Genomic DNA, 14,189 nt, shown 5'->3' with positions numbered 1-14,189 from the left:
CTCTCACTCCAATCAGCCTCTTTCAGCTGAAATCCAGTCATTAGTTAAATTCATCAAGGGGCTTGAAAGCAGAAAGGGAAATTCTTTGACTTGTGCTTAACCTTTGGGTGATTGCACCTCTTGAGAGAATGAGCAAATCAAGTGGAGCTGCCCTCCCCTGTGTTTGGTGAATGAGCCGTGGGGCCATTCACTGAGATTGGGCATTATTCACTTTGTATAATTCCTGACGAGAGGTTTAAAAATAAACACAGCACCAAAGGGACTCGGGGGAGATTATGCAAGAGCAGGAGTGCTGGGTGATGCTCTCTGTGCTCTGCTCCATCAGCTGAGCTGTCCTGGCTGGAGGAGCAGCAGGATGTGGGGCTGAAACATGGGATGCACTGCTCCCCTCCTCACTCCTGGGCTCGGCTGTGCTGGGAATTCATGGCAGTGAGTCCCAGCAGAGCTGGGGGGCTCTGGGAGGTGCACTGAGGCAGTGTGAGTGCCTCCCCTCCGGGATCCCCGCGAGCAGAGCCGTGCTCTCCCTTGGCTGGGCTCTGTGCAGCTCTGCTGGGTCCTGTCCTTCCCCCCAGCAGTGACTGCTTTGAACACCAGCTCTGTGTGTCCTTCTTTGAAGCTGTTTTGGCTGCCTCCATTGTGGAAGGGCCGGTGAACACAGTGTGGGAAATGCTATTGTGGTTTTACAGGGCTTTTATGTTGTCTGAACAAAGGGCAGCTCTGTACAAGAACAATTTGAGCAAATGGCATCCACTCACCACACTTCTCCCTCCTCCCCTCACAGCCTGCTCCTATTCCTGCATCCTGCTCCTGTGGAGGAGGACAGAGTTTATGTAACACAGATTTGAAAGGGAACTACCCAGAGCTCTCATTTTTTTACTGTTACAACTCTACTGATGCAGTAATAAATGATCTAATAGAGAAACACTTTCCTGCCTTAAAGATTATTCATATTCCCAGAGACCATGGTGCTGGAAACTTTGAGGTCCTTGAAGTTTTCTAAGGAGATGGTGAATGATGATAGATTTATTTAGGGTTTTTTGTGAATGTGGCTCTTCACAAAGTGCTTTTTGGATTCGTGAGAAGCTCTGTGCTGAAAAGGATCTTGGAATCTTGTGGGCTTGCAGTGATTATTTATCCCTGAAAGAGGAGTGGACAGGTGAGAGTGGTTTGAATGGCCCTTTTGTGCACATTTCAGTCTCCATGGACCACTAAGTCCCTGATTTCTCCTTCAGGTTGGCCCATAAGAAGGCAGTAAGTGTTGGGAATATTTAGCAAAATGTTGCAGTAGTGGCTGATTTCACTCAAAGATGCTTAATCCTCGACTGCCTCACTGCAGGCAAGGGCTGAGGTGGAGCAGATGTTCTTGTCCAATTGTGCATCCTGGCTTGGGAAGTGAGCAGAGCCAGGGAAAATGCACCAGATTGGAGGCAGGGGCTCACCCATTCCCCAGAATAATTTTCCAGTTGGTCCTGTCATGTGGAGCTGGAGCAAAGTCCCTGTGCAGGGACACAGCAGGATCATGGCTCAGAGATTTAAACCCTGCAGTGGCCTGGGAGGAGCTGTAACCCCTGGCTCAGAGGTCACTCTGTAAATGTGCTTTGGGAAGCCATCCTAGGTGGTGTTCCTGGGCTTTTTTCCTCAGGATGTGCTGTGGATACAGGCTGTGAGAGGCATTCCCCTTCCCTTCCTCTTCTTTGGCTTGTGTGGATTTGCTCCAGAGCTGCTCCAGTAACAGGGTCAGACAGATCCCACCAGCTCCTGTGACAGGGAGCTGTTCCTGTTACTCCTTTTATTCTTTATTTTCCTGCTTACTTTGATGGGGACATTTGTTTAATCTTGCTAAAGGTGCCACAAAGGCATGGCTGGAAAAGAAAGTTGTAAAATCTGGAGTCAAACTCCTGCTTTTGAGCACCTCCTTTTTATTCCTTGGAAGCTCCTGTGTGGCATTAATGACCCCTTAAAGCCCTTTGGCTTTGGAAAGTGCAAGGGGAGAGGGAGGCAGTGGGGACCTTTGGCCAAAGGGACCTTTCTGAGCTTTCCCAGCACTGGTGAGGACAGAGTTCAGCATCCTTGGCACGTGCTGTCAGAGGTGGGGCCTTGCAGAGTCCCCTGAAACCCTTTTTTACAGTTTGTTGTTGTTGTCATTTTATTTTGGCAGCATCTCTGATGTAATTCTGTATTTCCAGTGGCCACATTCCATCCTGGAAATGCCACCAGACAGGAAGAGAAAGTAAAATCCTCCCAGCCCTTCAGCAGGAATGGTTTCACTCCTTTCCTCTGGCTGTGCTCACTGTTGTAAAGCACTCACCTGTTGTGCTGGGGTGCTGGAAGTGTCTTGTAGGAGCATCTCTAGAGGGAGGTTTGTGACTGAATTCTTGGAGGTTTGCTGTGGAAACCTGTGGGGGAAATCTCTGGGAAGGCTGAGCTGGTCCCGGTGGTTCAGGGATCATAACCCCTGTTCTTAGGGTGCTCAAGCTGTGCATGGAGTCAGACAGAGCCTTGTCTCTTTGCCCTTCTTCTTCTCCTCGTTAAATCCATTGGTTTGTGCTGCTGGGATGTGGAAGTGGCCCCTCCTCTCTGTGCCCTGGAATTTCCCTTGGCCCATGGTGTTTGTTGGGCCAGTGCCCACACAACAGCCCAAGAGTTCATCTTCTCTTCTGCCCACTGAGGAAGTTTTTCCTCCACCCCACAAAGTGCTCTGCAGGCTCCTGTAAAGCAGCAATCATTATTCTCAGGTCTGTAGCTCCCAAATGCTCCTGGGCATTGCTGCACTCATGTCACCTGGTGAAAGCAATGAGGAATTTCCTCTTTGGGCTCTTTACTTTGAACAAGCAACTGACAGGAATAATTGACTTTAAGAGGAAGTAGGACTTGCACCTGGCAGACAGGCAGTGTTCAGGGGATGTCACACTGAATGTCCTTGTCACCTGCTGCATTTCTTCTCACTGCTTCTCCTTTCCTATGGGTAGGACACCTTCCCAAATATCTAAGTTCTTGTTTTTGTAAATTTACAAGGTTAAGATTTTGTGAATTCCTCTGGTGGGCACAGAGAACATAACTTTATTTCCATCAACCTTCACCCTACAGAAATGACTGTGTCTTGGTGAGTGTGCTTTAATATTTCACTATTACTATAGTGATTATTATTCTTAAATTCCATTCTTTGGTCTCGGTAATGGCCAAATCGTTGATGGGATGAACATTAAGATGTGGGAAATGCAAACTTCTGCCTCAGCCAGTTAAACACAGAGTGAATTCTAGGGCATGATTCACCTGGCTGGAAGGTAAATTGCTGAAATAGCCAGGATGAATCACACTCCAGATGTGTCTCTTTCCCTTCACTGGCTATCAGGAAGTCCAGATGACTCCCTCAGCTGCAGTGTGGGAGAATCTGACTTTATGGCAGAGAAGTTCTTTCCAAGGTCTTTGGCTGAATATCTCTGACCACTGCACTAAGTTCAGCCTTGAAGCTGAGAGACGTGAACTTTCTGGAGTGAAGAGCTCCTGTGTTGAATTTTCTGAGAAAATAATATTTCATGCTGACCTTTCTGCAGTTTGTCATCTCCTGCTGCTGCAGATGTCAGGTTCTGTCTCCATAACCCTGCCCTGAGAGAGCTGGACGGCTCCATGGATGCAGCAAGATGTCTTGCAAGATAAATTAAACTGCATCTTTTCATTTTAGGCCCTGACATTCTCTCAATGGGCTCAGCACGTGGGATGGCTGGAGCTCCAGTTCTCAACGTCCTTTTGGTACAGGCTGAGCTGGGTTTGTGTTCCAAAAGGGCAAGGCTTGCTTGCAGGATTCCTGGGATGTGGATCCCTTCCTTGAGCTGAGAGCAAGGGCCAGGGCTGTGCAGGACCAGCTGCTGCTGGCACTAAGCAGTGAGAATGAAGGGCTTGGACTCTGTCTCCTTGAGATCAAGAAGCACCTTGCAAAGCCCCCCCAGCTCCTGACATCCCCTGAAAGCACCTTCCAGACCTGTGTGTGTGTGTTAACAGCACAAAAAGGCCAAGGTGTCCCTCTGTCTGTCCCTCTGTGTCCCTTGGCAGTCCCTGCCTGCTCCTCAGAGCTGGGATTTGTGCCTCGGGCTCGGGGATGGATTTTTGCAAAGTAGGCTGGGAGGGTTTGAAGCACAGTCCCTCTGAAGTTTGGGCTCAGTGACGTTTCTGTGGCAGTTTGTGCCCAGAACTGGCTGTGTGTGAAGTGACAGCAGAATCTCTGTCAGCTGAAGCAGAAGCAGCAGGAACACGGCTCCTGCGTAATAGCTCTGTTCCTGGTTCCTCATCAGTGCAAAAGGGACTAAAATACCCAATGGCATTAACAAAAGGAACAAGTGTCAGGCCAACCCGATTCATTTTTTGACAAGAAAACTGATTTTCCAGCCAAAGAGAACGTACTCTACAGCATTTACTGAGAGGAGCTGAGTGCTGGATCTCTGTGAGCCACGGCTGGGAGGTGGCTGTGGGGAAAGGGGGACGTGTGAGCTATTACTGGGAGATCTCGGTGACACTGCAATAAATATTTCATGCTGTTCCACAAATCTCTGGTAAGGTCCCTTTGGGAATAGTATTTGCAATTCTGGTCATCTGTGTTCCAGAAGAATGCAGGCAGGGTACGTGGAAGCCTGAAAGGGCTGGGGAAGTGTCTGGGGGAAGGAAAAGCTGGGGGCTGCAAGGGCAGAACTTCCTTACCTGGAGGAAGGTACATCCTTACAGGAAACCACACCTGGACAGCATCCATAAATATGGCAGAGGGGAAGCCCTGGTGAAGGAGAAGAGCTCAGTCCTGGCAGAAGAACAGATAAGTGGTACCTGGGGTTTCTTCAGCTCTGAAGTCTCATCCTCTCCAGATCTGTCCTGGGGGGGTCTCTGTTTATGGGAGCATCCAGGAACCCTGCCTGGGAGAAGAGCAAGGGGTTGTGAGGAGGCACTGAAACCCCTCTGAGCATCCAGCTGTTGTATGGGATCAGAAATCAGTATCTATAATTGATACTTCTCCAGATGTGGCTCCCCTGCTTTGCTGAGCCCAGCTCTGGGGCGAGCTGGGGGTCACCTCCATCTGACTGCAGGTGCTGCTGGTTTGGGTGGGACCCTCTGGTGCCCAGCTCCCTCCAGCTGTGTCTCAAAAGCCCAGATGTGGGATCACCCCTCAGTGAAGCAGGAGGTGCCCTCAGCCACGAGTTCAGCCATCCCCTGAGGGCTTGTTCTGTGCCTTGGTTTTCTGCATGGTGTCCAGGACCGTGTGAGGCTCATGTGGACAATCCCCTGTAGGACACACAAAGGGGACAGGTTTCTTCTACAGCTGATTTTGAATTAGAAGGGACAATTTGGCAGAGTAGAAGTGGGAGGAGCACAGCTTTACTTTGCTGCCCACTGACTGGATCTGTCTGGGTTTTGAGGATGAAAGGCACTGCCAGGTTAAGCCTTGTAGGTCTTGCTGCTTTGTGCGACTGACTCCACAACTGCAGGGCTGGGACTGCAGCTCTGGCTGTCCCAAACCCAAGGAGATCAGATTTGTAAAGGAGAGGCAGTCCAAGGCAAATGGTAAATCAGGCCCTTTAATCTGTTGTCTGGATTGTCTGGATGACTTTGGTGTTCTCTGTTGATGCTGGGGACCTGGAGCTGTGCTGGAAGGTCTCCTTCAAGCTCTCCCTGTGCAGGCAGTGATTAACAGGGTTTGGGGATGCCAGACTTGCATTAAGAGCTTCCACACTTGCACACCCACAGCGAGGGGTTATTGTCTGTGCCTTGTGTTCCTCCCCCAGCTGAGGGGACACTGTGGCTCTCAGAGCCTCGCCACAACAAGGTCTGGAATGGCCACAGGCTTGAGCTCCATCCCTGTGAGCTCAAACTGGGGCTTGGAGGGAGCCCAAGAGCATGCTCAGGGTGTCTCAGTGGCAGAACTAATGAGCCCAGGATGGCTCTGACAGGCTGATCAGCACATGGGGAAAATCTGTGTTTGCTGGGGCAAACACATAAACACAATTTATTGCTCTGTCAAAAACACACAGCTGCCAGTCAGAGGGCAGGGGTGTGCTGGGCATGGCTGGTGGTGTGGAAGGCACCAGGGCTGGGGTGCTCCCTCCTGCCAGCACAGAGCAGGAGTTTCATGGCTGTCACAGAGGAGACCTGGCTGTGCTGGTGCACTCTGAGGCTGCATGAGCTCCACAGGCAGAGATGTTCCTGAGGGCCTGCCACACACCTGGCTGGCCTCATCCAGTGTCCAGGGTCCAGGACCTGCTCCATGCAGCCTGTCCCCACGGCCAGGAGCAGCAGGATTGCCCTGGGCTGTGCTGCAGGCCAGGGCTGGGGCAGGTCAGCAGCGTGTCACAAGTGAGGGGTGTCAGTACATCACCAGCACTGAAACAGGCAGCCTCCAGTTTCAAAAAAAGCTGCCTAAATACGTGCACTAACTTTGCTTGGATCTGCATGGAAAGCTTCCCCAAGCCTCTGACATTTCAACCAAAGTGAAAATTCCTCTGCGGGACACCATCACTTGTTTTTGCTGGTTTTGGGAAGTTCACAATGTGTCAGTGGAATTGTCCCTGACAGATGTGCCTGTATGGAGTGCCAGGGGAGGTGCCAGGCCGGGGGGGGCAGGGGACACAGCACCTGGAGCTTGCCTGGCACGGCTGGGAGCAGGATGGGGACAGTGGGAGGGCAGGGTGGAGCTGAAATGGAGATGTGGTTTGGCTGCGAGCTGTGCTGCTGTGCATGTGAGGGGCTGGGGCTGCAGGCATTCCCTGACTGTGCCTTTCTCTCCCCAAGCTGATCAGTGGTGGTTCCATTGTCAGTGCTGAGGCAGTATGGGATCACGTCACCATGGCCAACCGGGAGTTGGCGTTTAAAGCAGGAGACGTCATCAAGGTCCTGGATGCTTCCAACAAGGACTGGTGGTGGGGTCAGATCGACGATGAGGAAGGATGGTTTCCCGCCAGCTTCGTGAGGGTGAGTGACTTTCTGCTTTTTACTTCCCTGGGGAATCACTGCCCATGCTCAGGACAACAAGAACTAAGCTCTCGCCCAGTTTTTACTGTGTTTGTTCTCACTGATGCTGATTCCCACTTCTTTGCCTGTTTTCTGTCCAAAAAAATGGGCAGCAAAGAAGGTTTCTGCTTGCTGCTGCCTCCCCAGCACACAGTTCCCCTCTGGTGCAGCTCTTGTGTCTCCCCCAGGTGTGGCCAGTGCCAAGAGGGAGAGATCCATGACTGGAACTGGAGCTGGGCAGCCCAAAAAAAGTTCATGCTGTTACTCTGGCCTGGGATAATAAATTGTGTTTGGTACTTTGGGATTTTAGTACTTTGGGATAACAAATTGTGTTTGGTATTTTGGGTATACAAATTGTGTTTGGGATTTTGGGATAACAAATTGTGTTTGTATTTTGAGTCTGACCCTGCAGCCAATGGTGGCAACAAGTCTGGAGAATGGATTTGTGTCAGGTGTGATTGAGGTGAAAACCTTTTTGCAGAAACTCTCTCACCTGTGTCACTAACACATCTCCTCTGGGCTGCAGCTGGAAAGGCTGAATAGAACAATCTCATTTTGTTTGCTTAATTTAAACACTGAAATATTCTGGGCCAGTTGAACCTCTCAGTGCACTGACCAGTGCTGATTTCTTTGTGGTTCTGGGGAAAAGATTTAACAGCCCTTTGGTGTGGTGTCACAAAGGAATTGTCTGCAGGAGGCTTAAGAATAATCTGGAAAGCACTGTTCTGTTTATTTGAAAACACGCCAAAAAACCAAATGAACCAGTGTGTTTGGGGCCCCAGCACACGGATCATGGTCTTGCTGAACTCCCCATTTCTCCCTTCACTTTTCAAAGGATGGGAGGATGGTTTTAGAAACTGGGGAACAAAGGAGAGTGGAATCAGTGAATCTCAGACAAATGTCTGGAACAAATCCTGGATCCCCATCCTTTGTGCTGGGGGTCACAACAGCCTGACCAGGCAGGTTTCTTGCCTGTTCTGTCCAGTGTCCCAATGAGAGCAATCCTTCCCTCAGCTCTGCAAGAGGCTGGCTTGGCTGTTCCATCTGGGAATCACTTGTTGAGGGCAGGCAGGGACCAGACACCTGCCCTTTCCCCTTCCAGAGGGGAGCACCGCCTGGCTATGCTGCCTTAGTGAGAATTAATATTTAAAAACAACAGTTCTGGCCCATTTTGTCTGCAGGTCTTGAAGAGAGGCTGGAGGGAAAGATTTGCCCCTCAGGTTTCCAAAGCAGCTGAATAAGGAATGAAAGAACTGCGAGAAGAGCAGATGATCACTCACATCATGAGCAGGCTGCATTTTTCTCTGTTGTACTTTGAGCCCTGCTTTTTTAAGATGATGCCAGAAAACTGCCTGATTTAGCCTGGGTGGTTCTACTTTTACTTGCAAAATAATTGCTTTTCTTTATATCTGTATTTCTCTTCTGCAAGCACAGAAGGAAAAGAGAACAATATGTTGCATAGAATATGAGTAGTATTCAAGTGAGGGATGTCAGACAGACCAGACAGGTATAAAGCCAAATAGGATTAATTTCAGGGTATTTCAGACTTCAGGCCTCTTGTAAGTAGTAACAGGAGTGCAGGAGAAGATCACTGCACAGTTGGGTTCCTCTCAAAGTCCTTTGAATCACTTCTGAGGACAAAACTGGGCTGGGAACCCAGTTTGCAATGAGATGTCTGACGCTTCTTGCTCTCCAGCCAGATCATCTGAAAACCTTTGGCAAAGCATTTGGCACTCACAAAATCTCATAGCAGGGAACTTCACATTTGCAAGTGGAGAGGAAAACAGGAACCTGCTGATTCCCTTGGCCTCCTTTACATGACAGCCAGGGGTGGCAAACAGAAAGGCTCCTGAATTCCCTGCACACACAGCAATTGTTGTCTCCCTGCTCACACCTGCACTAATCCTCTTAGCAGCTTGGGACGTGGGTAGAAGGAATGTGGGGAGAGGAAACCACAGAGGTTTGGGAGCTCACAACCTTTCAAGGAGAAACTGGAAGGATAAAGCAATGTTTTTTTGGGGGAAGAGAAAGCACAGTGTAGGAGAAGTAAAATTTGGAGCCAGCAGGGAATGGTGAATCAGCAGGGGCTGCTGCACTCAGAGAGGTCATGAAAACCCCCAAGTCAGAAAGGTGGATAAGAACTCCAGAATTAAATTTAAGACCCTGCAACAAGCTGGGTTTAGACAGGTGAAGGTGTCTGTGGTGTATTTTAGCCTGTTCTGAGCACACTGGGCACCCACAGGGCGCAGCTGTGGTGGCTGCACGGTGTCTTTGAACATCCTGTCAGCTTCCAGTGGTCTGACAGGTTGGGAGGTACAGCTGAGGAAAACCAGCAGGAATTTCAAAAAAGAATTCACATTCCTGCGGTGGAAATGCCACTTTTTTCTCCTCTGTGGATGGCAGAGCCTTGGGCTGTCTGTACATTGTGGGCTACAGATGAGCTTGTGCATAACCAGCACATTGACACTGGCTCAGAAAAACAGGCTCAGCGTTGGTAGGGAGGGATTTACAGCGCACAATAACAGTCCAGGGCTGCCCATGGACCCATTGCTGTACCTTGAGGTCTCCTTCAGAAAGCACAGCAAGCCTCAAAAGAAAGTTTGATTGCAGAGCTCCTCATCAAGGCTCCAGAATAGCCCAGGTGAGACGCTCCAAACACAGGAAATCAAATGGCTTAATGTTTGGGCTCTGACATATTTCCACTGCAAGAGAAATAAAAAGAGTAAAGCTTATGGATGCTGTGCAGTGGAATCTCTCCTCAGGGACATGGCAGACTGCCCCTGTTCTGGGCAGAGAGGGGGATTTATTCCTGTGTAAAGCTCTCCTTAGTCTCTTTGGATACCAGACTGAGCTTGCAGAATATATTTCTTCTCACCTCAGCAGTGCTGAGTCTCCCTTCCTTATGTTACTAAGCCAAGGTAAAGAGCAGAACTGGGGCTGAGGAGCTTTTACTGCAGCTTCTTGTAGTGCCTGGTGACTGGAGAAGGGCAGAAATGGTCCTGCCAAGGAGCAAGGAGGGGCTGTAAAATCCTCATGGTCTCCTCTTCCAGGAGAAGGTGCAGGGGTGGAGAAGTGCAGGGGTGGCAGTGCTCCATGTTCTCTCTCACCACTGCCTTGGTTCCCCCAAGTGTTGTAATTTTAGATTGATTTTCCTGCTGAAAAGCTGCCTTTGACCCACTTTATTTTCTGCTGCTGAAGGAGAAGTGCTGGATAAATTGGAGTGAGCTTTTAAGGCACTGTGGAGAAGGAGAGTGAACCCAGAGCCTGGTCCCAGTGCCTGGCAGCTCGTGCCTTTGCTGGGCAGGTGGGTTTAATTTTTAGCTCTGCCTGCTCTGTATTGCAGGTGTAATTCCCCATTTTGCTGCCCCATCTGCTTCTTTTTGCCTGTGAAATCTGATTGTATCTTGTTGAGCTCATCACTCACCTGCTTTCCCCCACTGCTGCCCTTGCATTAGCATTCCCTGAGCCAGGGGCATCAGATTTCCACAGAAAGAGGATGGAGCTGCAGTCAGAGCCTTCTAAAGGAGATTTGATTCTGCTGTGGCAAATCCAGCTTACAAATAGCTGTGCTGGAGGTAGGGCTCAGCACGGGCAGCACTGCTGGGCTCGGGCTGAGCTGCAGTTTGGGGGTTCCAAGGCAAGGAGCATTTCAGCACCCCAGGGCTCCCTGTGCCACCTGCAGCCAGACAGGTCCCACAAAGGATCACACACTGGCACTGTGCCCTTCCTTGGACAAGCTGGTCTGGAGGGCCAAAAACAGAGTTTTGAGGCCTTTCTTTGAGTCAGGCAAACAGGCAGGAATCTCCACAGCCCCTTCAGGCACAAACCTGCAGAGCCCCTTCCTGGGCCTGCCCTTCCTCAGCCTGGCGGGGCTCTGCAGTGAGCTCTGTCCTTGTGAGTGTCCACTGGAAGCAGGTTCATCATCCAGCTGGCTGGTAAAGTGTTTGCTTTGTTGTGGTTTCTGATCATTATGAGGTGATCAGGCCTTGGTGCCTCTCCATCCAGTGCCTGCCCTGGGCAGGTAAATCTGCAATAATTCCAGGTCAGTGCTGCTGGCACAGTGCCAGTGGTGGTTTTGTGCACCATTTGGGTAGAGCTGCAAGCTGATAAATTGTATTGATAGAAATTTTATATCATAGAATCACAGACTGGTTTGGGCTGAAAGGACCTTGAAGCCCACCCAGTGCCACCCCTGCCCTGGCAGGGACACCTCCCACTGTCCCAGGTGCTCCCAGCCCCAGTGTCCAGCCTGGCCTTGGGCACTGCCAGGGATCCAGGGGCAGCCACAGCTGCTCTGGGCACCCTGTGCCAGCCCTGCCCACCCTGCCAGGGAACAATTCCTAATTCCCAATCTCCCATCCATCCCTGCCCTCTGGCAGTGGGAGCCATTCCCTGTGTCTGTCCCTCCAGGCCTTGTCCCCAGTCCCTCCCCAGCTCTCCTGGAGCCCCTTCAGGCCCTGCCAGGGCTCTGGGCTCTGGAAGCACCTGGCACAGGTCCCTGAATGTGCCCGGCACGCTCTGCCCTCAGGGAAGCTCTGGTGGCTCTCCCCAGTCCCCTCCTTGTCTTCCACGTGCCTGAAGATATTTTCCAGGAATCTGCTCCGTGCTGGGCACTGAGGTGAGCCTGCCTGGCCTGTGCTTCCGTGGCTCTTCCTTTTTCCCCTCTCTAAAAGGATATCAGCCACGGAGAACATGAATTAGCACAATGCAGCCATCAGCTCTCCATGGCTCCCAGAAGTGGTCCTTAGGGAAAAGGGCCTTTTTTATGTCATTATTTTACTTTTATCTGCCTCTGCAAGTTCTTGCATTACACAAGAGCTGGTCATGACTTCCCAGTTAGGGGTGGATTTTGGAACAGGACTGGGAGCCTCACCATAAGTCTGTTCCTCTCCACATGGAGGGGCCTTTCAATGGGAAACATCATGTAGGACCAGCATTATACAACTTGCTTTTTTTCCCCTGTAGTTTTTACTGATTTCTTTTAATTAAGTTTTGATACAAAGTGCTCAAAATGGCTCTCAGGCCTTGGTGGTTTGGTTGCTGGGTGTTTTTCATGGCTTGGGGGAAGCCCTCCCAGTGCTTATTTTACAGCCCCTGATGTTTTCCATTGCAGAGGCGTTTAAGGAGACCCTGGATTTATTATTGTAGGGTTCCCTAGAAATCCCCACAGGGATGGCAGCCACCCATCCTGAGCTGGGAGTGCTGGAGAGGTGGGATGAAAGTGGGAGAAAACAAGAGTTGTGAAGTTTCTTTTCTAAAATGGAGATATTTGGTCTGAGAGGGAGGGGCAGCTGTGCCTTTGTGTCCCTTTGGAGAGATGGGGAGCAGACAGACCTTTCTCCAGGAGTGTGAGCTCAGCTGTTCCCCACAGAAGGAGGCAAGTTCAGGTACTTTTGGGTGCCCATGTGTGTGAAACAGAGGGATCACCCTGTTAGAGGTGCTGGGTTGAAACAGGAGCGTTTGCAGCTTTGTCCCAATCACTCAATTTGACATTTCAGAAGTTTTGGGCAAGGCCAGCATTTCCCCAGTGTGGCTGTGCCACCTCGCTGTCACCTGCAGCTCCATCACTGTCAGTGAGGCACAAGGATCCAGCCTGGGCTGGTGGCACTGGGACAGAGGGCACAGTTAACCCTTCAAGTGCCACCTTCCCATGGCCCAGCTCCTCTCCAGTCCTGAGAGTTGGAGATGCAAACCTAACCCTAGGCCTGTGTCACCAGAGTGCTGCTCATGGGTGGGACCAAGAGTCTGGTGATGCATTTCAGCCCATATTGCAACAGTTTTTTCATGATTATCCCTGGGTTTGGGTGAGGAAACCTCCTCCAGCTGCAGGGGCTGGCCCAAGGTCAGTGCCAGAGCTGCCACTGCACCTCAGCTTTTATTAGTCATGGTCCCCACTTCAAAAGATGCCCTGGAAGAAGGATCCTTGCTGGAATTTCAGAGAACTTCAGAGGTTTAGATGGAAACAGGAGTGTTTGAACAACACAGTGGGATTTATCCTTCCAGCAGCAGAGGCTGGAGAGCACAGGGTGGAAACACCTCCAGCTTCCTCTGGAGCTGATAAAATTGTTGCATTTGTTTTTAATCTAAGCAGAAGTCATCTAGACTAGAACTGTATTTTTTTTTTCCCTTTGGGAACATGAATCCTAGCAGGAAGGAGCAAAAATTTCATTAAGCAGGAAAGCAGGACTCCTGAGATTCGCAGATGAGGAAGGAGGGAGTGTTCCTGCTGTGCACAAAAGGCAGCCTGAATTTGAGGAATCATGGAAGTTTGTAAGTTTGCTGTCTGCCTTGGAGTTTCAAAGCCTTTAGGATTCATGACTCAGGCTTACATACACATGCCTTGTAATGATTAGATCTTTCTGGCTTTTTTTCAAGTGAAAATCAAATTTTTTTCTCCTGATCACCTGACTCCAGGAGGTAGAGCTTTGAAAATGTGCTCTGCTGCCAAACTGGCAGGGATGTCAGCAAACTTGGTAACAGGCTGTTCCCGTTGGGTTTGGGAAGGCTGCAAAATCCCTTTCTGTAGGAGAAGAAAAGCAGGGTGGGAAGTTATTTTAAACTTCAGCCAGCAGGGTTTAATCCCCACACTGGTGCTGCTGGATTTTCCACATCTGTTTGTTGGAATGCCAGTGAAGCTGCCACCAGAACGTGTCCCTTGCAGGACTCCCTGGGCCATCCTGTCCTTCCCAGGACCCATTTTCCCTTCTCAGGGTGCCCCCAGGTTTTCCCAGCACTGAAATTGGTGGCACTGGTGTCAGTAGTTGACCCCGAGGTCCCTTACCCCAACAGGGACATTGCTCAGCAGCAGCACTTCTTTTGTTTATTTAATTTTTATTTATTTTAATTTATTTTTCATCATAAACCACTGCTCATGTTCATGGGGTGTGGCTCTGCCTCAGTGGACCCCAAACCTCTTCCAGAGGAGGGTGGGTTTGCTGAGAGAGAGACTTTGCTAGCCAGCTTTTGGATTGTTTTTCTGAACAAGAGACAATATTTCAGTGTGCCAGGAGAGCTTTTCCATGCTGGATTCCACTGTATTTGGTGGGGTTGGATCACCAGCTCCCTCCTTTCCCTAACAGTGACCCAGGGCTCAGCCAGGCCTCCCAGTGCTGATAGAAATCCTACAAAACCCCTTTTTGATCCCCCAGATTTGCAGCATCGTGAACATCCTGCTAAAGAAGAGATGGGTTTGGGTTTTTTGG

The 14,189-nt window shown here is 50.2% G+C and overlaps 1 protein-coding gene across 14 annotated transcripts in view; it reads left to right on the top strand.

The window, feature by feature from the left end:
- The window catches only part of ARHGEF9 (Cdc42 guanine nucleotide exchange factor 9), a 162,909-nt gene that overhangs the window by 92,883 nt on the left and 55,837 nt on the right, over positions 1 to 14,189 (top strand). For all 14 annotated transcript variants that reach the window (XM_064427237.1, XM_064427238.1, XM_064427236.1 and 11 more), the window contains one exon: positions 6,769 to 6,948. In XM_064427237.1, coding sequence (XP_064283307.1) covers positions 6,823 to 6,948 — 126 coding nt within the window. In that variant the 5' untranslated portion in view covers positions 6,769 to 6,822. The remainder of the gene's footprint in view (positions 1 to 6,768; positions 6,949 to 14,189) is intronic.

This window comes from Passer domesticus, chromosome 7 (genome assembly GCF_036417665.1).
Source record: "Passer domesticus isolate bPasDom1 chromosome 7, bPasDom1.hap1, whole genome shotgun sequence".
Taxonomy (NCBI): Eukaryota; Metazoa; Chordata; class Aves; order Passeriformes; family Passeridae; genus Passer; species Passer domesticus.
The sequence above is the reverse complement of the archived record's forward strand: the minus strand, read 5'-3'. Positions and strand labels throughout refer to the sequence as shown.